This window comes from Theropithecus gelada, chromosome 16 (genome assembly GCF_003255815.1).
Source record: "Theropithecus gelada isolate Dixy chromosome 16, Tgel_1.0, whole genome shotgun sequence".
In the NCBI taxonomy this organism is placed as follows: Eukaryota; Metazoa; Chordata; class Mammalia; order Primates; family Cercopithecidae; genus Theropithecus; species Theropithecus gelada.
In genome coordinates this window covers 39,575,915-39,599,654 of record NC_037684.1, presented here as the reverse complement: position 1 = coordinate 39,599,654, position 23,740 = coordinate 39,575,915, and the positions used below count along the sequence as shown (strand labels likewise).

General features: G+C 35.5%; 1 protein-coding gene across 5 annotated transcripts in view; it reads left to right on the top strand.

Annotated features, from left to right (window-relative positions):
- CEP112 (centrosomal protein 112) overlaps positions 1-23,740 on the top strand; it is a 542,833-nt gene that overhangs the window by 129,447 nt on the left and 389,646 nt on the right. For all 5 annotated transcript variants that reach the window (XM_025362280.1, XM_025362276.1, XM_025362279.1 and 2 more), the window contains 4 exons: positions 17,585-17,739; positions 18,354-18,483; positions 19,203-19,295; positions 20,040-20,099. In XM_025362280.1, the coding sequence (XP_025218065.1) occupies positions 17,585-17,739; positions 18,354-18,483; positions 19,203-19,295; positions 20,040-20,099 (438 nt within the window). The remainder of the gene's footprint in view (positions 1-17,584; positions 17,740-18,353; positions 18,484-19,202; positions 19,296-20,039; positions 20,100-23,740) is intronic.

The following is a 23,740-nucleotide window of genomic DNA, read 5'->3' as shown; positions in this document are numbered from 1 at the left end:
ACAGAGTGAGACTCCATCTCAAAAAAAAAACAAAAAACAAAAAACAAAAACCCCCAAAAAATGAAAGTTGGCCAATTTGATAGATATGTTGATTTCCTAGGGCTGCTGTGGCAAATGACCACAAACCGAGTGGCTTAGAGCAACAGAAATTTATTGCCTCACAGTTTTGAAGGCCTGAAGTATGAAAGCAAGGCGCCAACAGGAACCTGCTTTTTTTGAAGGTTCTGGGAGAAGAAAATTCTTCTTGTCTCTTTGGAGCTTCTGGTGGCTGCGGGTGGTCCTCGGCATTTTCTGGCTTACAACTGCAGCATGGCAGTCCTCCTCTGTCAACATTTGCATTTTCGTTGTGTATTTCTGTGTCTCGGTGTCTTCGCATGGCCTTCTCATAATGACAGAAGTTGTTGGATTTAGGGCCCACCCTAATCCAGTATGATCTAATTTTAACTTGTTTACATTTGCAAAGCCCCTATTTCCAACCAAATAAGGCCACACTCATAGGTACGGGGGATTGTCCATCAACCTATCTTTTTGGAGGACACAATTCAGCTCACAACAATAGGTAAAAAATGTGATATAATTTTTGTTTTAATTATGTTATCACTTATAAATGAAAATATTGAACATTAAATCGTTGGATTTAAAAAGAAGAGCTTAATACGTGCATGCAAGATCCTTGTGAATGGTCATGTTTTCTATTTTGTTTAGGTTGCTCAGAGTCAAATTTGGGACCCATTTTTAGTAGCTAAACACACTAGTGTGGTGTATGCTTTCTTTGGGGACTATATTTTGAAAAACTTTTTGGCCAGGTGAGATGGCTCACACCTATAATCCCAGCACTTTGGGAGGCCGAGGTGGGCGGATCACAAGGTCAGGAGATTGAGACCATCCTGGCTAACATGGTGAAAACCCGTCTCTACTAAAAATACAAAAAGTTAGCTGGGTGTGGTGGCGGGCGCCTGTAGTCCCAGCTACTCGGGAGGCTGAGGCAGGAGGATGACGTGAACCTGGGAGGCGGAGCTTGCAGTGAGCTGAGATCACACCACTGCACTCCAGCCTGGGTGACAGAGCGAGACTCTGTCTAAAAAAAAAAACCAAAAAAAACCAAAAACAACTTTTTAACCTCTGGCTTAGAAGGCAGCTGGCTTCTCATATCTGTCTTTGCATTTATTCTGTTGTGATATCATGTGTCATGTAGCCTCTGGAAAACTCCATTGTACACTTGTGAGGAAATGATAGTGAAATAAGCAAGTTATGTCTTCATCTAATTATAGAAATAGTTGGGAAGCTCAGGAGCTTGTTGACCGTACTTTGAGAACTGCTGCTCTAAGCCATTGGCTTTCATTTCATTTTTGACCATGACTCCCAGTAAGGAATACATTTTATAAATTATGCCCAGGACATACACAAGTACACATATGAGCACACATCTGTCCGCATATCTATAACTCAAACAAAACTTTCATTTTTACTATTGGCCATTTACTCTAACATATTCTGTTCTTTTCATTTTGTTTAATTTCATTTAAAAATTGCTGGGTTGTGATTTACAACTTGATTTCATATGGGTTGAGACCTACGATTTGAAAATCACTGCTTTAGGTATTATGTATTTAAGAGTTTAATTTCTGGATCCATAGTAAGCTTTTCAAAGTGGTTATACTAGTTTATGACACTGCTCAACAAGAGTAGGAATTGTCTTCACATCCTTGCCAACACTTGGACTTACCAAATTTTAAAATATTTTGGTCAGGCATGGTGGCTCACTCCTGTAACCCCAATACTTTGGGAGGCTGAGGCAGGTGGATCACTTGAGCCCAGGAGTTTGAGACCAGCCTGGGCATCACAGCAAGACCCCATCTCTACAAAAAATACAAAAATTAGCTGGGCATGGTAGTGCACACTTGCAGTCCCAGCTACTTGTGGGGCCGAGGTGGGAGGATTGCTTGAGCCCAGGAAACCAAGACTGCAGTGAGCCATGATCACGTCACTGCACTCCAGCCTGGGTGACAGAGTGTAACCTTGTTTCGAAAAAAATTGTTTTTTGTTTCTAACTTGAAAAATGTATTATTTTAAATTTCCATTTCCCTTTTTGCTCTTACGTTTCTTGACCTTTTAAAATTGCCAATTCATCCCCTTTGTCTGATTTTAAATTCAGTTATTCTTTTCCTTGATTTATAGGAACATTTTATATATTTAGGATACAAATAAATCGATTGTCAGATTCTTTTTCCTCATTCTTTTTTTATTGAATAGACATAACATGAAATTTACCAATTTAATAATTGTAAGTATATAGTTCGTTGGCATTAAGTATGTTTACATTGTGGTGCAACTGTCACTACCATCCAGCTCCAAATTTTGTCTTCTTTCCTGTCTAATACTTTGTACCCAGTAAACAATAAACTCTCCATTTGCCCTCTTCATTCAGTTCCTCGCAACCACCTTTTTATTTTCAGTCTCTTACGAATTTGACCATTCTAGGAAACTCATATAAGTGGAATTATGCAGTATTTGTCCTTCAGTGACTGGCGTATTTCACTTCGCATAACGTCATTATGGTCCATTCATGTTGTGGCTTGTGTCAAAATTTCTTTTTAAAAGCTAAATAATATTCTGCTCTGTGCATGTACCACATGTGTGTCCATTCATTGGCAGATGGACACTTGAGTTGCTTCTACCTTTTGGCTGTTGTGAATAATGCTGCCGTGTACGTGGGTATAAGATAGCTCTTTGATATTTAAAGCCATGAACAAAAAACAAATTTAAATCTAAAATACGTTTTCATTATTTCAACATTCTAAATCTTCACAGAGTGACTATATTTAACAAAGATATTAAATAATATTACAACAGAAATATTTTTTTTTTCTTTGGAGACAGAGTCTTGCTCTGTCGCCCAGACTGGATGGAGTGCAGTGCCGCAATCTCGGCTCCCTGCAAGCTCCGCCTCCCGGGTTCACACCATTCTCCTGCCTCAGCCTCCCAAGTAGCTGGGACTACAGGCACCCGCCACCACACCCAGCTAATTTTTTGTATTTTTAGTAGAGAAGGAATTTCACCATGTTAGCCAAGATGGTCTTGATCTCCTGACCTCGTGATCCACCCACCTTGGCCTCCCAAAGTGCTGGGATTACAGGCATGAGCCACCATGCCTGGCCTGCAATGGAAATTTGTAAAATATATTGCTTTGATGTTTATCGCATAGGTATATTTTATTTATTAAATAATATTGAGAGACATATCATTCACAATGGAATTTTTAATTTTTATAAGTTTGGGATAAAAAGAAAAGTCATGCTTTGGAGCCAAGAGGTACCTGTCAGAGAACCTTCATTCTATTTTTAATGAAAGTTGAATTTTAAAAATTAGCATTCAGACCTTGTCATAGGTAATACTAGTAAATATAGAGAAAAATGGACGGAGTCTGTCAGCAGGATTGAATTTAAGAAACGTCAAAAGTAGACAGGTTTTGCTGAGCAGCTCCTGATTTAATAATTAAACAAGGTAGAGTTCAAGGCCTGGCTTAAGATGAAAGACGGGACTGTCAATGAGAATCAGTTTCTCTGTTTTGCTGTTCTTTCAGGCTTTTTTCTTTTTTGTTGAGTCTTGTGTTGTCTTATTGCCATTTATTGTAAGCAGACACTTGTATAGATTATGAGACTTACGCATTTTGGTATTGGCAGGGATTTTCGTATGAGAAACCCTTAGTGAAAATATGCAAACAATAGATTTTTTAAACAAATATTAAAACATAATTATAAAAAGTATAGCTTCCTTGCTAGATGCTTGGGAAGATGAAGGCTGTAAAATGATAGGGCTCTATTGACATTAGGGTTTAGATAAACCGAAGGTCTGTGGGTGGCTTTATTGAGATTCTAGGCTTTCTTACTGGAGTTCTTAACATTTTTTGTACCATGGACCCTGCTGGGAATCTGGTAAATTCTATGTAGTCCTTCTCAGAATAGTATTTTAAAAATAAAAGTTTACAAAGAAAAATTGTATTGAGTTACAGTTGTTAAAATATTCATAAATCAAAACTACAGTAAAGTAATACATATGCTTCTAAATTAATGCAGTAAATATAAAAATCTAGCAGTAGGCCTGATAGTAATTTCTGATGAGGGTAAACAATATATAGTGATTGCTCAGTAGTGTAATGAACTATAAAAATACCCATGATTTCTATTTGTTCCAGGTATTGCTAATGCTACCTTTGTCTGATGACTACATTCACAATTGAAGGGAAGTGTTAACTTTCAGTTAGGGTGGTGAAAATGAAAATGAACTTTAAAGAAAAATTCAAATTCAGCGACAGTCTGAATTCCATCCATGATCCTCTATGGTAGGTTAAGGTAGGTTAAGATCCTTTACTTTAAAGAGTGCCAAAAGCCTTAGACATCTGAAATATTTAACTATTGTTAGTAGTGACATATGATAATTCATGGAACTACTCATGGACGCACTGAGATAGCTAGAATTTGATTTTATAGTTTCTATCACCATTTCTTCTCCCAAGCTCACAATGATTATAATGCAGAAAATCTCCAAATAACACCAATTCATCATGTTGAATAAGATGGCCATTTAAAAATAGACACTTTTTTTGAATAGTTTTAGATTTACAGAAAATTTAAGAAGATAGTACAGAGAATTCCCATATAACCTGCACTCAGTTTCTCCTGATGATAACATCTTACCTTATCTTGGTACTCTTTTCACAATAAATGAATCAATATTGATACACTATTAGCTAAAGTCTTTTGTTCATTCAGATTTTCTTCATTTTTACCTAATGTTCTGTTTCTTTTCCAGGATCTCATCTAGGATACCACATGAGATTTAGTTGTTATGGCTCCTTACTTTCCTCTTGCTTGTGATAATTTCTCAGACTGTCCTTGTTTTTTATCACCATGACAGTTTTGAGGGATATTGATTGGTCAGGCATATTGTAAAATGCTCATCTAGTAGAAACTGTCTGATGGTTTCCTCATGATTAGACTGGGGTTATGGATTTAGGCAGGAAGATCTCAGAAGTAAAGTGCTATTCTTATCACATCATATCACGAACACATATTATTATTATTATTATTTTATTTTATTTTGTTGAGACAGTCTCACTCTGTCACCCAGGCTGAAGTATAGTTACACTATCTCAGCTCACTACAACCTCTGCCTCCTGGGTTCAGGCGATTCTCCTGCTTCAGCCTCCCAAGTAGCTAGGATTACAGGTGTATGCCACCATGCCCAGCTAATTTTTGTAGTTTTTAGTAGAGGCAGAGTTTTGCCATGTTGGCCAGGCTGGTCTTGAACTCCTGACCTCAGGTGATCTGCCTTCCTCCGCCTCCCAAAGTGCTGAGATTACAGGTGTGAACCACAATGCCCAGCCATGAATACATATTATTTACATGACATCATACCTGTGCATATTAATTTTGATCATCTGGCTGACGTAGTGTTTATTAGGTTTCTCCAGTGTAAAGTTACTTCCCACCTTTTCATACTGTACTCCTTGAAAGGAAGTTACCGTTTGGTACCCCATTTAAGAAGTAGGGAGTTTTACTCCCTTGTTTATCAATTTATTCTATTCTTTATTTATACTAGTATGAAAATGTGGATATCTATCTTATGCTTTGGGTTATAAGCCAATATTTCTTCATTTTGTTGCTCAAATTGTTCCAGCTTTGGCCATTGGGAGCTCTTTCATTTGGGTTCTGTGCTTCTTGGACATGGCCCCATCAGTACGGATTATATGGAGAAATGGTATTGGAAACCAATATCTATGTGCTAGGTATGCATGTTGTTGTTGGGGTATCATTTCTTTTGCACCCTCTCACCTGACAGACCAAGGAAATACCGACCTGTGTATACAGTATATACTAGCCTGGGTATACAGTAAGTCCTTATTTAATGTCATTGATAGGTTTTTGGAAACTGATTATAAGTGAAGTGACATATAATGAAACAAAATTTTTTTCTCATTATTATAATGAAATGATGTTATTTGAGGACCTGCTATATGCTGTTTTGCTTAAAGTTTTTTTTTTTCATAAATTAACATTTAAACACTGCTGTATTTGCTACTTAGGTCAAACATACTGTTTTTCCTTGTTTGACAAAAGTTGTAATTTCCTACAATACTTATTTTGGTGATGGCTATATTTTTTGTTTCTCAATGTATATTCATTATATAATAATTCTAAAATCATTTTATCCTTGTTCTTTTAAATTTTGGGGACTAGTAATATAGGGTTATAGTTTTAATGAAAATGACAATTATTTACTTTTTTTTTTTTTTAGCAAGCCGTTTACTGTGAAAAGTGGTTCTTTCAATAAATTGGTCAATTGAATATTCATGTAGAAAAAAATGCATCTTGAACCTTCACATCATTTAATAAACCCATTTTAGGAACGTCCTAGAATTAAATATGCAGATAAAATGGTAAACCTTATAGAGGAAATCTTAGAATATCTTCTTGGCCTGGACTAGTCAAAAATTTCTTAAAAGGGAAATTAAATGTTTACCTTAAAGAAAGATACTAATAAATTAGAATATATTAAAAGTAATACCTTTTGGTCACCAAAGGTATCATTAAGAAAGGGAAAAGAGGCTGACATGGTTGCCTATGCCTATAATCCCAGCACTTTGGAAGGCCAAGGGAGGCAGATCACTTGAGACCAGGAGTTGGAGACCAGGAGTTTGAGAACAGCCTGGCCAACATGGCAAAACCCTGCATCTATTAAAAAGACAACAATTCGCCAAGTGTGGTTGGCGCAGGCTCCCAGCTACTCGGGAGGCTGAGGCACGAGAATCTCTTGAACCAGTAGGTGGAGGCTGCAGTGAGCTGAGATTGCACCACTGCACTCTAGCCTGGGCAACAGAGCACAGCAAGACTATGTCTCAAAAAAAAAAAAAAAAAAAAATAGAAAAAGAAAAAAAGAAAGGGAAAAGGCAATTCCGAATGGAAGAAGATATCTGCAATTGCTTTATTCAATAAAGGTCTTGCATTTTAAATATAGAAAAAAATCAACAAGGAGAACAGTTCAATAAAAAAGAGCAATATATTTGAATAGGCAGCACACAAAAGAAGATATTCAGGTGATTAATAAACACTTAAAAAGGTGCTCAAGTCATTAATAGTCAGGGAAATGTAAATCAATTCAGTATCTCTACATACCTATAAAAAGGGTTAATTAACAAAAACAAACAAGATCACAGTACAGAGTTTTGACAAAGATACAGAATAGTTTGAAGTCTCATACGCTGCTGTAAGGAGTTCAGATTTTTGTAAAACTGGAAAGCTCTTTGGTAGTAACTACTGAGGCTTGACATAGGCACATCTTACAACAGCAATTTCACTGCAACATGTATAACCAAAAGAAATCTGTGCATGTATGCATCATAAAACATGTATGAGAGTTTTCATAGCCACATTATTTTTAATAGTCAAAAACTGAACACAACTCATCAATAGAATGGATAAATTATTTTAGCATGGCTATATATAGTATTGAAAAAAATTAAACTACTCTTACATTCCACAACATGGATGAATCCCATAGGCATATAATATGCATGAAGAAACCTGACCCAAAAGAGTTACATACTCTGTGATTCCATTTATACAAAGTTTGAAAAAAGACAAAATTTATTTGTACTGATAGAGGTCAAAAGAGTGGTTAACTCCGGGTGGAGGGTAACTAATAAGCCTTTAGAGAGGCTGGCAATGTTCACATCTTCTAGTGGCTTGTGAGTTTTCAGTTTGTAAAAATGTTATCAGAATTTATTTTTAAGATTGATGATTTATAACTTCATAAATCATAAATGTATATATCTTTAAGACTTAAGCACCTTTTGTCATAAATCATAAACTCTGTCTTTAAGACTTACGCAGTCTTGCTCTGTTGGCCAGGCTGGAGTGCAGTGGCACACAAACTTCTTATGAAAATAGTCCTATTTTCGTGGATAAATTATTCTTCTTATGAAAATAGGACATATTTTCATAAGAAGTTTGTGAAATAAGATAAAATTAGTTGCTCTTTTTGCCATACGAGTTTGCCATAGGAGAACTGTGGATACTAAGTAGTTGCCTAATACTAACACTTTTTAATTTTTAACTCCTACAAGGTTTCAAATTAAGTTTGTGTGTAAAACTCCAACATTTATATCTCCAGTACTGATTTCTTATATCAATAGATGTTGTACAATGAAAACACCATGGAATATTTTATATTTTCTAAGACTTATAGAAAATCATATCTATGATAATTAATACCAAAATAATACCCTTTCCTAAATTTCCCCTTGTCAGTTGGCATCATCATCATTCTGTTGGCACATTAAATTTTGAATCTGGAAGATTTATGTTTTTCCCCACTTTTCATCTCCTTTGTTTAGTATGTTACAGAATCATCCATTTTACTTCTCTGAAAATTTTCTTGGATCTGCTCTCTTCCCTTCTGTTTCCACAGATACCAATTGAGTCCTGGCCATTGTTGCCTCATTCCTGACTCTTCCAGTAACCTGCCGGTTACTCTCCCTGTCTCCTCTTACTCCATAGCCAACAAATGCATTTTTTTCTCATTTTCCCATGATTAAGAACCTGAGTTCCTAATATCATGCCTATTATTATTAATGCTTACAAGTTACATCAATTCACGAAGTCCAACCTAGTTTTCCAAGTGCTACCTTTGAGTTCCCAATGTGGGAAGATATCCTGTTCATACAAGGTAATCTGTTCATCATTTTCTGTACAGTAACTTATTTCTTCCTGGATTCTGTTGTCATATACCACTGAATTCTGCTTCTGCACTGTCTGTTACAACGGCAAAACATAGTTCTATGTCAGCATTCTTTTTCTTGAATAATTTTTTACTCCATTTTAAGAACTCCACTATTTTGCATCCTCTCAGCTCTTTTATTCTGTTTAAAAAATTAATTTGGCAAATGTTGTTGTTTTTAAGATACTTTATATATGCCTTTAGGCTTTCCCTTGACGTTATAGGTTCAAAATTTAGGTACTTTGTGTGTAGAATTGTGTGCAAAACATTAGTGTTCAGAAAATGCTTTAAAAATCAAAAATAAAATGAATAAGTGACATCACATAGTTTGCTTCTTCAGTCAGAAACTTGGCATCAGTATATACAAAAGTACTTGTTTGACAAATATAGATCTTAATGCCGAGGCCACTTTTTCATTTCATATAATACTTATCTGCATGTGAGAAAACATGCCAGCTTCTAACAACAGTTATGTCTTGGCAGGTGTTCAGTGTTTGAATAAATCGTATCAGAATCTTCTTTTTTCTTTTTCTTTTTTTTTGAGACAGAGTCTCGCTCTGTCGCCAGGCTGGAGTACAGTGGCGCGATCTCGGCTCACTGCAACCTTCGACTTCCTGTTGTATCTGGTATAGCCAGCCCCAGGACTTCCTAATCTTATGTCAGCCTTCACAGACAGTACCAACTAGATTGGTTTTGTTTATCTGGTGGGCCTCAGATATATGATAATCATATGTATGTATATACTTAAAATCTATATTATACATAGCATTCTTTGAGTTATTTTCTGAAGAATTCTCAGGAGAAGTAGTCTTTTGACAAGCTGGTAAAGTTTGGCCTCAGGTATGTTGTAAAATTCATTTTAAAAAGTAGTATGAGCCTGGTGGAATATGGTGAGTAGTGTGCTGAAGGGACTGGTTCTGGGGCCTGTTCTTTTCATTTCTATTACTGATGAAGTAATTGGGAATATACTTTTCATACTTTTATGGTACTAGAGTAAGACTTGTTACGAAAAGACAAACATAATCTTGTAGTATTAGAAAAATCATCCTGTGGAAGTCATGAAAAAAATTCAGAATGGGCAGTTTAATTTGTTGAAACGGGGAAAAGACGGCATAAATACTGGAGAGAAAGATGATTTAATCATTACTTAGCATTATAGTTAGAATTATTCAATGTACTTTGAAATGCAAAAGCCAGAAGATAATCACATAAAGCCCCAGTGACATTAGCATGACCAGCATGGGAGAGCCAGAGGAGAGAGAGAGGAGAGAGGACAGGGAGAGGAGAGAGAGAGGTGGTCACGGGAAGAAGGAGAGATGGAGAGTGGATGGATATTGAAATTTTATTTTCAGAGCATTCTGGTTGTATATTTTAAAATTTATTTCTTAAAAGTTATTATATTTTAAACCTGATAACTCTTGACTTTATTAATCTAAACTAACTAAAGTATACATTTAAGAAATCATTGGATAATGAGGCACCTTTATTTCAACACATATTTAGGAAACATTTTATGGTAACAGATTATTTCTACTGGTCTGTTCCTTTAGCAAATAGATTATAATATCCCATTTTTGAGTCTCATTTCTCCTGGAATGAGCATTTTAATAAAGGGGCTTAGAAATGAATAGAATTTCACTAGTCAGCCCTTTATTATAATAAATTGTTCAAGGTAGAAAACACTACAGCCTTCCAATTATACAATTAAAAAATATCTTGGGACTGGTAATAATAGCGGTAATAATGTGGGAGGTTAAGAAAGAGACCTCAAGTATTGCAGTGTTGCACTTTAGCTTTTCTTTGTGTACCTTATGTTTTGAAATGATATGTGTAAACCCAAGGTATTTTTGCAAATTTATTTTATGTTAATTCTATGAGCAGAATATCAAAGTCCTAGAGAAGATGTAATGCAGTGGAATAGGTTTTGATTCAAGGAGATCTTGGATCAAATTATTTGCTGCTGCTTACCAGTTTACCAGTAGGGCAAGCGTGGCCACATTAATCAATTTTGCTAAGTCCTATTTTTTTCATATTTAAAATGATGTTAATGATAACTACCTCATAGTTTTTGCAGGGAAGAGAAAATGGCCTAAAGCTGGTAAAACACTTAGCACAGTGCCTGACCTATAGTGAGGGTTCAGTGGTGGTTGCTGTCATTATATTCTTCATCATCAAAATATGTTGGTGGTCCATGAAGCCTTGGTTATTCAATTGGGCAAGAATTTTACGTGTATGCACATTTAATGTGGTGTTAAATTTTAGCCATTGTTTTCTCCTTTTATGGTGGTAAAAAACACACAGCGTGAGATCTACCCTCTTAACACATTTTTAAGGTTACAATGCAGTATTAGTAACTGTAGGCATGATATTGTATGGCATATCTCTAGAACTTTTTTTATCTTGAGTGACGAAAGCTCTGTACCCTTTGAGTAGCAACTTCCCATTTTCCATTCCATCTAGCCCCTGGCAATCACCATTCTACTTTTTTATATGGGTTTGACTATTTCAGATATTTCCTGTAACTGGAATCATGCAGTATTTGTCCCTTTGTGACTACCTTATTTCATGCAGCGTAATGTCCTCAAGGTTCATCCAAGTTGTAACATAAAACAGGCTTTCCCATTTTAATGGCTGAATAATATTCCATTGCATGTATATACCACATTTTCTTTAGCTATGCATTCATCCATGGACATTTACATTGTTCAGGCTGCCCAGTGTGGATGTGTGTTTGGAGGCTGACTTTCTCTCGTCACACTTCAGGAGCTCACAGTTTTTCGGCTGTCTTGTGTTGTTTGCAGTGGCAAGCTGTTTTATTCAAAGGGTCTGTGAATTCTTTTGGTTTTCCTGGTATGTTTCTGTGTTGGTTCTTGGAGAAAAAGTTCACAATGTGAGTCTCTAGATGCTGTTCTGTCTGTCTAAGAGAGAGCTACATGTTAATCCTATCTCCTATTCACCATTTTCTCTGGTTAATGCTATGCGGTTTATACATCTTGGCTATAGTGAATAATTTTGCATGGGAGTACAAATATTTCTTTGACTGACTTCAGTTCTTTTGGATAAATAAGCAGAAGTGTGATTGCCAGATCATTTGATAGTTCTAGTTTTAAATATTTGAGGAACCTCCATACTGTTTTCCATAATGGTTATACCATTTTTCAATCTCACTGACAGTGCACAAAGGTACCAGCTTCTCCACATCTTCACCAACAGTTGTTGTTTTCTGTTGGAACCTGCAGGTTTGTCAACAGGTGGAGACAAATAAGGATGGGCAAGTAGCATAGTCACAGAGGTACTCACTTGTCGGTACTTACAATACATGCATATCCTCAAAAAGTCTGGCCAGTAGTGCAAACCACAGCATTTAATAGGGCAATAAACACGAATCACGTCCTCTCATAGTTCTGCTCCTTGTGAATAGGTACAGTCCACGGGTTACCTATTTTAGTCACAAATCTTTTCCTTTCAGATCTGGTAATTTTTTTCATCATTTTAATAATTCCTTAATTAAAATTTCTAGTTAAGGCTGGGCATGGTGGCACATGCTTATAATCCTAGCACTTTGGGAGGCCTAGATGGGCAGATCACTTGAGGTAAGGAGTTCAAGATCAGCCTAGCCAACATGGCGAAACCCCATCTCTACTAAAAAAAAAAAAAAAAAAAAAATTTCAAGTTCCCTTAATCACTGTTACTTTGTTCAGTGATGTACAGATAGCTGAGGTCACAATATTGCTTCAGTGTCTATCATTTTCTAATCTGATTTGTTGGATATCTTTCTCTTTCATCTCTTTTTTTCTTTCATAAAAATAGTTTTATGCTTTTATCTGAGCATTTTTTCTCTCATCTCCACTGTATTTAATTATTCACATTGTAGAAAGAGGGCTGTCTGGTTTTTCTGGCTGACAGAAACCTTTTTTCTTTAGGCAAAGTCTGTGGATTTATTTATTTGTGTAATTCATCCCCCTTTGCCTTGGTTTATTTCTTTAGCAATTTGATATTTTCTAAAATTTTATGATGTTCACATTTATTTTGGATTCATATAAAGAAAAAAGAAATAGATTTCCAGAAATTATTTTAAATATAGAAGGGAATATCTTTACCTTTATGTTGAATTTCTTGTATTTTATCTCTATTTTTTATAAAATATGTGAAAAACATTTTGACATATTCTATATTGGATAGATTTTTGTTATTTCCTCATTGTAACCCAGTTATAACCATATAAAATGCTAATATTTTCTGTAATATGGCCAGAAACCACTCCAGTTTTGAATATGGAAGGGACATTTTGACATTTTAGCAATTATCCTGTTTTTATTTTTTAAGAATACAATAGTGCCTTGGTATATGCAGGTGATTGGTTCCAGGACCCCTGTGTATACCAAAATTGGCACATATTCAAGTCTTGCAATCGGCATTGTGGAGTCTGGGTACAGGAAAAGCGGACCCTTCATGTAAGTGGGTTTCACATCCTGTGAATATTGTATTTTTGATCACCATTTAGTTGAAAAAATAATCTGTGTATAAGTGGAACCACACAGTTCAAACCCGTGTTGTTCAAGGTCAGCTGTTTTGATAATTGGCAAATGTTTATTGGATACCTACTACAAGCTAAGCAGTGTGCTAGAAAGAAACAGGAGATCTAGTGCAAATAAAGCGATGTCTTGGCTGTCTTGAGCTTATACTTTATTGTGGAAAACAAACAACAAAGAAAGAAAAAGCAGAAGAAAGGGTAAGAGGTCGGAGAAATATAGGCAGTAGAGATCTGGTTATTTAGGTAAAGTGGCTATGGAAAGATTCCTTCACAAGATGACATTTAGATGGAGAACTGAAAGAAGTGAGAAAGTGAGCTATGCAGGCCCGTGGAGGAAGATGCTTTAGGCAGAAAGAACAGTAAATGAAAAGGCTTTGAGGCTAGCTTGATGACTTTGAGAAACAGCATGGAGGCCCGTATGGCTGGAGTATAGTAAATGAGAGGGAGGGAGGTAGGAGATGAAATCAGAGGCCATGATAGTCACTTCTTATTCTGAGTGATAAGAGAAGCCATTGGAGGGTTTTGCAAAAGAGTGACATGTCTGATGAATGCTTTAAAAGGATAATTTCCTTGAAGTTTAATAATTTTACCTATGTCTTGGCATTCTTCATTCTATGTGACTTTTACAGTTTACCCTTTCTATTTGTATATTATTTTCATGTATAGTTTTCTTGTAATATGTCATTTAGTACATTTTCTTTTTCTACCATTTCTGTTCTTTAGGTACACCAACTAGGTAAATGCTGGATCTCCATTTTGTTTTTTTCTATGTTGGTTGTTTGCTCTTATAATTTTTACTTGCTCATAATGTCATTTCTTTCCCTTAATCTCATCCATAGATTGCTTTGTGCAAAAATGGTTTGCATAGTTTTTTCATTCAGCATAATCTTTCTTGCTTCTTTTTCGTGCCAGATTATGTTGAAAGAAGCTGCAGTTAGAACGTATACATCTGTTATTATTGAACCAGTTGTGTTATTTGCATGCCACTTAGTTTGTATAAGTGTTTTCTGATGACATTTTCTAGGATTTCCAGCCATGAGACTTCTTCCTCTGGACTATTCCTGTAATTATATTTGTTCTTCACTCAATTTTGTGGGATGTCTCATATATTTTGAGTCAGGAGAACACATGCCTTATATGTTTTACAATTTCAATATATGGGGCACCTGCATGTCTATTTCTATTTTCTGTTTTTTCCTCTGATTTTATTTCTTGGTATGCCTGTTATTTTGTGATTATTTGCCAAACATTATGCACAGAAATATTAAAGGCTCTGGATGCTGTTATCTTCTTCCAGAGAGGCTCTTCTGTCTCTTCTGAGAGGCAGCTGGTGTAGAGACAGATCACTGGATCCATTCAGGGACTGAATTGACTCAAGGCTGAGTTGCAGTCTTTGTAATCTTTGGTATGCTTTTGACTAACTTTCGCTCCTAGTGGTAGTCCTCAACACAGGTCTCAACTGAAAGCCTGTGATATTATTAATACTAGGAGCTCTTCTCCTTGGACAATCTATTTTACTTCTAAGTACAGTGATACTGCAGAAAACTCTAGTGTGCTTTTCTGAGGTTTTTTTTTTTTTTTCCACTTGGTTTCTTGGCTTCCTGCCCTGTAAATGCTAAGAATTTGACAAATTCGGCCAGGCGCAGTGGCTCATGCCTGTAGTGCCAGCACTTTGGGAGGCCAAGGTGGGCAGATCATTTGAGGTCAGTAGTTCAAAACCAGCCTGGCCAACATGGTGAAACCCTACCTCTACTAAAAATATGAAAATTAGCCAAGTGTGGTGGTGTGCACCTGTAATTCCAACTCCTCAGGTGGCTGAGGCAGGAGAATCACTTGAACCTGGGAGGTGAAGGTTGCAGTGAGCCGAGATCCAGCCTGGACAGAGCACGACTCCGTCTCCAAAAAGAAAAAGACAAAGAAAAAGAAAAAGAATTTGACAAATTGTCTTGAGGAGTAAACTGCTGGTGTGGTGCCCACTTCTCTGTGCATTGGTTTTGAGAGACCTTAGTTCCCCAAGTCCTGACTGCCTCGGCCACCATCTGCCCTTGTTTCCTTGCCCCATCCTCATCTTCTACCATTGGAAAATACTTCTAGTGTAAAAGCACCTCACAGGATGATGCCTCATCTCTATGAGGTTTCCAAGCTGCCTTAGAAGTTCTCAAGTGCTTTCGTACTAATTAAATCTTTCACTGGCCATGGTGGCACATGCCTGTAATCCTAGCACTTTGGGAGACCAAAATCGTGTGAGGCCGGGGTTTGAGACCAGCCTGGCCAACATAGCAAGACCCCATCACTACCAAAAAAGATACCAAAATTAGACAGGTGTGGTGGCATGTACCTGTAGTCCCAGCTGCTCAGGAGGCTGAGGTGGGAGGATCACCTGAGCCTGGGAGGTTGAGGCAGTAGTGAGCCAAGATCACACTATTGTATACCAGTCTGGGTGACAGAATGAGACCCTGTCTCAAAAAAAGAAAAGTCTGTCTGGGTTTTTCAGTTGTTACTATTGAAGTATGATCCGCTGCAAGCTACTCTTGTATAGCCAACTTACAACTTATTACAAACCCTGTAATATCCTCTTACAGGGTTTATTAGGATGGAATTTGCATTTCTATTTCTAGTTCATCTTGTCTGTTTTTGGTTTCTAAGAGAAGAAGGACTACAAATCATCTTTATTCCGCCATCTAAAACTGGAAAGCAAAGTATGTGTTCTTTGTTTCTTCCAGTTAATGAATATGCAGGACACAAAGGGTGTTTAGAATATATATTAGAAAATTGAAACTATTTTCTGAAAGGAGCTCCTAAAGCAGAGGGATAATGAAGAGACAAAGTGAAAAAGATGCATGAAGAAGAAATCGGAACTTCTGATGTTTGTCAGTTTGGAATTGTATGCATTTAAAGAATTTAATCTATAAACCACACTTTTAAGTTAGATAAGTCATTTACCTAGATTGGAAGCTGTTACACCAAAATTTAACTTGTATACCTATTTGGTTTTGTAATGAAGAAAGGATGAAATGAAGAAAGGATGTCAGGGTTGTAATATTATTTAATGCTGAAACTGCATCTTTAAAATGGTTGTCTTAGAACAAGTGTAACACAATAATTGAGTGCAACATCATACTAACCTGTTGCTATTACTCAAACTTATTAGAAGTTTAATTTTAAAACTGAAAATTAATTGTCCCTTCATCTAATGCTTGCTTACCCTAATTTTAGATAAAGTATCTAAAAGATGGTAAATACCTTTATCCACGTTTTAAATTGCAGTTCTACATAGGGGGAAATTCTAAATAAATATTAAATAATAGAGAAATGATTTAGTTGCGTGATAATCTTAATACTGTGGAAGAGTGGAGAAGTGCATTTTATAAAATGGCAAAGATGTTAAAAAATGAATAAAAATCTTGTGCACTAACACTACAACTAATTAAATGTTCTTATACACTTAAAAATATTTGTATCACTTATGTGAGCACCCTTGTGCTACAATTTTGGGGTTACGAATTTCCTTTAAAAATACTATTACGTTACTTTTATAATTATAACACATTTCAAAAACTAAAATGAAAAGCAAAGAACACTGGTAAGTAGTCAGCTAATGGGCGTACGTATAAAGAAGCGTAGAGACTGAAACCTTCCTGAGGATAGGAACTTTGTCTTATTTACTGCTATGTATCTACATTCCTTTTTTTTTTTTTTTTTTTTTTTAGACGGAGTCTCGCTCTGTCACCCAGGCTGGAGCTGGAGTGCAGTGGCGCGATCTCGGCTCACTGCAAGCTCCGCCTCCCAGGTTCACGCCATTCTCCTGCCTCAGCCTCCTGAGTAGCTGGGACTACAGGTGCTCGCCACCACACCCGGCTAATTTTTTGTATTTTTAGTGGAGACAGGGTTTCACTGTGTTAGCCAGGATGGTCTCGATCTCCTGACCTTGTGATCCGCCCACCTCGGCCTCCCAAAGTGCTGGGATTACAGGCGTGAGCCACCACACCCAGCCTATCTACATTTTTGAATATTACCAGCCTCAGTAAATATTCATTAAATGAATAAAAGGCTAAAAGTGTATAACTATGATGTTCTTATTTTTGTGGTAGTAAGCATTATTTCTTTAAAGACTTGGTTAATTTCAAGGTTGATTTAATTTTTACTACCATGGTTTATGATCCATTTGTTTTATTTATTCTTATAGATTATACATTTTCCTCAAGCTTCTTACTGATACAAAAGTATTACAACTGAGTGAGAGACTTTCTTAACCATGACATGTTCTTTTAGAACCACATGATCAAAGAACTGGAGGCCCGTGTCCAGCAGCTGACTGGAGAAACAGAGAACAGTAATTTACAGAGGCAGAAATTAATTCAAGAAAAAGCGGAACTTGAAAGATGTTACCAGATAACGTGTAGTGAATTACAAGAAGTAAAGGCAAGGTATTGTCTGAAATCAGATATCTATCAGGTGTAGCTATAAAGTGCTGATATTAACTGTATAAGTTATCTGCCAAAATTAATTACACCTTGTGCGTTTAGCCATGGGAAGTTCCTAAACTAAATACTGCTCTTTGCTTGTTTGTTTGTTTGTTTATTTATTTAGAGACAGGGTCTCTGTCTGTCACCCAGACTGGGGTGCAGTGGCGTGATCATGGCTCACTGTATCTCAAACTCGGGCTCACGCAATTCTCTCTCCTGATCCTCCCAAGTAGCCAGGACTGCAGGCATGCACCACCATGCCTGCCTAATTGTTCTGTTTTTATTTTTATTTATGTAAAGACAGGGTCTCACTCTGTTGCCCAGGCTGGTCTCAAAGTCTTTTTCTGAAGTGATCCTCTTGCCTTGGCCTCCTGAAGTGCTGAAATTTCAGGCATGAGTCACTGTACCTAACCTGTTTTTAACATAAGCAGAATGTTTAGAAGCAGTTGACAAAATGATGGATACTTATTTAATATATTGAATGGAAATGTATTTGGATTTAGCTGGTTAAAAACATTCATTTTAGAGATTGGTTTTAAATACATTGGAAGTCTATTTTATTCTCTTGTTTTTAGGTGTAACACACTGCATAAAGAGAAGGACCATCTTGTAAATGATTATGAGCAAAACATGAAACTGTTACAAACCAAATATGATGCTGATATAAACCTCCTAAAACAAGAACATGCTCTTTCAGCTTCTAAGGTATTATTTATGTTGGTAGATAATCCATGTGAAGTATTTATTCTCTCAGCCTAGAGCCATAGATAGCCAAGTAGAAATTATTTGGCATTTGAAATTAGTCTGTCTTTCACTTTATTCTTAAATTAACAGGAACTTCAGGAATTTTTATTGGTATTTAAAATGTTTAAAATTCTAAATGTCTACTATATAGCACAACACAAATGTTTAATAAACTGAATTCTGCTATAAGCTAATCATTTTAAGTGCCGAAGTTTTAAAAGGAGGAAACAAATAAATTCCATTGCTTAGTTGTATGAATAATACATTTTATAGAGTAATTATATGCGTTATTATTATTTTGAAATCTTGGTTCTGCTTTAGTTTTATAATTAACATTTTGAAGTTTTCTGTAAAGCTATTATTTTTATGTCAGTGTTACATTTCCATAACATTAAATATTATGTAGCATTTAATTTGTTTTTACTTTAAAATATTTTATTTTTATATCAGCATTACATTTTCATAATATTAAATACCCTGCTGCATTTAATTTATCCTTTTACTTTAAAAGATTAATTTTCTAGTATCTTTTAAAAACATTTTTCATTCAGATTTCTAGATAATTTTAATTCTGATTGAACTTTCAGAGGTAAAAAAAAAGGGACATTTTTTCAATCAGAAGGTGTAATATGGTACAAAAATCAATATTCTGCTTTTTATTCTTCTTAAAATCCTTCTAGGCATCTAGTATGATTGAAGAATTAGAACAGAATGTCTGTCAATTAAAACAGCAGTTACAGGAATCAGAACTTCAAAGAAAGCAACAACTAAGGGTGAGTCTCGTATTCCTACACAGAAGAACAATGGTCAAACACAGTTTTCTTGATTTAGATGTATAGTTGAGAGTCAATTAAAAAATAAAACTCAGAAATGCAGGTCGTCTTTTCTGATTCTTTTATCGCATTGTATAATTTTACATTTTATTTATCTTAGTAGAGATTGATGCTAATGAGATGTAGAGAATAAAGTATAATATTTGAATTGGAATGATCCCTTTTGAGATTAGTTTTAAAAATAAATTTTATTTAAATGTATTATTATTTTAGAATAATTTCCTTTTAAATTACCTGCCAATCTTCATAATTTCTCTCTTTCTTTCCCTCTTTCTTCTCGCCTCTCTCTCTCCCTCTGTCTCTCTCTTTTGCACCTTTTAGATCTTTTCTCTAGTGATCAGAAAATACCAAGGACTGTTATATGATGTAACTTCAAATTTATCATTTCTATATTTATTGACTTAGTCATTTTTAAAGTAATCTCTTAATCTTAAGGGTCAGAAATATTTTCTTATACTGTAAAACAAGTACTTCCGAGAATAGTAATATCTTCAGATGACTAAGATTTTATGCCTTGCAGTATAAAGCTACTCAAATTTCTGCCTGTAGGGCTTACTCAATAATATACAAAACTCTGAACTAAAGTTTGACATTAAGTAGATTGACTGATTTCATTGGGTTGCTAATTTTATTGACTCTAGTATAATTTAAAGTATAGTAAATATAAACATTTATCATTCACAGGATCAAGAAAATAAGTTTCAAATGGAGAAAAGTCATTTAAAACACACCTATGAAAAAAAGGTAATATGTTTTATGGGAAGCTATAAAATATTTAAAATAGCAAATGAGGCATTAAGGCGAACTGATTTTTATAAAACCATACATTCTCACCTTTAAAGAATAACTTGTTTCTTTGTCTTTTTTTTTTTTTTTTTTTTTTTTTTTTTTTTTTTTTTTTTTTTTTTTATACAGAGCCTTGCTCTGTCACCCAGGCTGGAGCAGTGGCGCAATCTCGGCTCAGTGTAGCTTCTGCCTCCCGGGTTCAAGGGATTCTCATGCCTCAGCCTCTTGAGGAGCTGGGACTACAGGTGTGCACCACCATGCCTGGCCAATTTTTGCATTTTTAGTGGAGAGGGAGTTTCACCATTTTGGCCAGGTTGGTCTCAAATTCCTGGCCTCAAGTGATCCGCCCGTCTCAGCCTCCCAGAGTGCTGGGATTACAGGCATGAGCTGCCACACCTGGCCAAGAATAATTTGTTTCTAAGTTAATTTCAGCTAACCAGTAATTAAATTTTGCTTATTTATTTTTCCTGTTTATATAATAAACAACTGCTTCAGTTCAATTTTTAGTTATATCAACATTAAAACACTGCTTGCATGTTACATTTAATGAGTGAAGAGTACAGTTGGCCCTTCATATCCATGGATTTCACATCCGTGGATTCAATCAACCACGGATCAAAAATATTCAGGAAAAAAAATTACACAAAGGTTCAAAAACCATAACTTGGATTTGCCGTGTGTTAAGTACTATGTTGAATTCATGTGAATGAAGTGATGTGTAAGCATTAGATTAGGTACTATGTAAGTTATTATGAGATGACTTAAAGTATATAGGAGGATGTGTGTAGGTTATATGCAAATACTACACCATTTTATAAAAGGGACTTGAGCATCCGTGGATTTTGGTATCCTCAGGGGACCCTGGCACCAATTCCCCATGGATGCTGGGGGACAACTATATTATTATCTTAACCTCTCATAATAACATGTTGAAATTATATTTTCTTTCTACCAGTTTAAAAATATACAATCGATGGGATGTATTTGGTATTCTGTTGTGTCATACGTGCAACAAGAACTTTAAACATTTAACAAAGGAACCTAAAACAATGAAAGTACTGACTACTACTTGAAAAAGATTAGCAATTGTTCGTTGTTTATAGTACTATTTCAACTGATATACGTGGATATCCCTCCTGTAATAACTAGGGGGTTATTGACACACTTAATACCTTAGGCAGTAAAGTGCCGAGTTTTATAGATTTATTTTTAAAATTTTTGTGTAAATTTGACAGGTACTAGCACAGTTTTTTTACATGGATATATTGCATAAGCATGAAGTCTGGGCTTTTAGTGTAACCATTTCCCAAATAATGGACCCATTAGGTAATTTCTCATCCCTTGTCCCCTCCTAGCCTCCCACCCTTCCAAATCTTCAGTGTCTGTCATTCCACACTCTCCACAATCTATGTTCGTGTGTACCCATTATATAGCTTCCACTTACAAATAAGAACATGTGGCATTTGACTTTCCCTTTCTGAGTTGTTTCATTTAAGATAATGTACATGCAAATGGTGTGTGTTTGTGTGTGGTCTATATATATCTATATGTGCGCGCATGTGTGTGTGTGTGTGTATGCCACGTTTTCTTTATCCAGTCATCCATTTATCGACAGTTGATTCCATAGTTTGCTATTGTAAATAATGCTGTGAGAAACCTATGAGTACTGATCTTTTCCTTTGGGTAGATACCCAGAAGTGGAATTGCTGGCTCAGATGGTAGTTTTATTTCTAGTTCTCTGAGAAGTCTCTATACCGTTTTCCTTGGAGGTTATACTAATTTACATTCCCACCAGCAGAATGTTAGTGTTTCTTTTCTCTGCATCCTCACCAACATCTGTTATTTTTTGGCTTGTTAATAATAGCCATTCTGACTAGAATAAGATGGTATCTCATTGTGGTTTTAATATGCATTTCTCTAATGTTTAGTGATGTTAAGTATTTTTTCATAGGCCTGTTGGCCTTTTGTATGTCTTTTTTGAAAAAGGTCTACTCATGTCCTTTGCCTTCTTTATAATCGGTTGTTAATTATTATTATTATTATTTTGTTGCTGCTGTTGTTGTTTGTTCCTTGTAAATTCTGGATATCAGTCCCTGGGCCAGGTGCATAGTTTGCAAATATGTGCTCCTATTCTGCAGGTTGTCTTTTCACTCTATTGATTATTTACTTTGCTTTCTAGAAGCTTTTTAAAAAATTAAGTCCCATTTGTCTGTTTTTGTTGCTTGTGCTTTCGAGGTCTTAGTCATGAATTCTTTGATTAGACCAATGTCCAGAAGAGTTTTCCTAGGTTTTCTTCTAGTATTTGTAAGGTTTCAAGTCCTACATTTAATTCTTTGATCCATCTTGAGTTGATTTTTATATATGGTGAGAGATAGGGATTCAATTTCATTCTTCTGCATATGGCAATTCAATTAACTGACCACCATTTATTGAAAAGGGTGTCCTTCCCCCAGTATATGTTTTTGTTGACTTTGTCAAAGATCATTTGGCTGTAGTTATGTGGTGGTGTTTCTGGGTTCTGTATTCTGTATTACCTAACAGAATACAGATCTATTTTTATGCCAGTTCCATGCTGTTTTGGTTACTATAACCTTGTAGTGTAAGTTGAGGTGAAATAATGTTATGCTTCCAGTGTTGTTCTTTTTGCTTTGGATTGCTTGGCTAATCTGGCTCTTTTTTAATGCTATATGAATTTGAGGATTGTTTTTTCTAAGTCTGAGAAAAATGATATTGATATTTTTGTAGGGATTGCATTGAATCTTAGATTGCTTTGTGAAATATGGTCATTTTAACAGTATTAATTCTTCAAATCCGTGAGCATGAGATGTTTTTCCATTTGTTTGTGTCATCTACAACTTCTTTCTTCAGTGTTTTGTAGTTTTGCCTCCTTTTACCTCCTTGGTTAAATATATTCTTAGTTTTTTTTTTAATAACTTTTGTAAATGGGATTGCTTCTTGATTTGGTTCTCAGCTTGTTTTTGATACTTAGAAATGCTACTGGTTTTTATACATTGATTTTGTATCCTAAAATTTACAGAATTCAGCTATAAAATCTAAGAGGTTTTTTTGGAGGGGAGAAATCTTTAGGGTTTTTTTTAGGTATAAGATCATATTATCAATAACTGATATAATTTGACTTCCTCTTTTTCTATTTGGATGGCTTTTATTTCTTTTTCTTGCTTGATTGCTCTGGCTAGGACTTCTAGTTCTATGTTGAATAGGCATGGTGAAAGTGAGCATCCTTGTCTTATTCCAGTTCTTATTGGGATTGCTTTCAACTTTTCCCTGTTTAGCGTGATGTTGTCTGTGGGTTTGCCACACAGATCCTTTATTATTTTGAAGTGTATTCCTCCTATGCCTAATTTGTTGAGGGTTTTTATCATTAGGGTATGGTCAATTTTATCAAACGCTTTTTCTGCATCTGTTGAGAAGGTCATATGGTTTTTGTATTAATTCAATTTATGTGATGAATCACATTTAATGATTTGCATATGTTGAATCATCCTTGCCTCCCTGGAATAAAACCCACTTGATCTTGGTGTATTACGTTTTTGATGTGCTGTTGGACTTGATTTCTTTGTATTTTATTAAGAATTTTT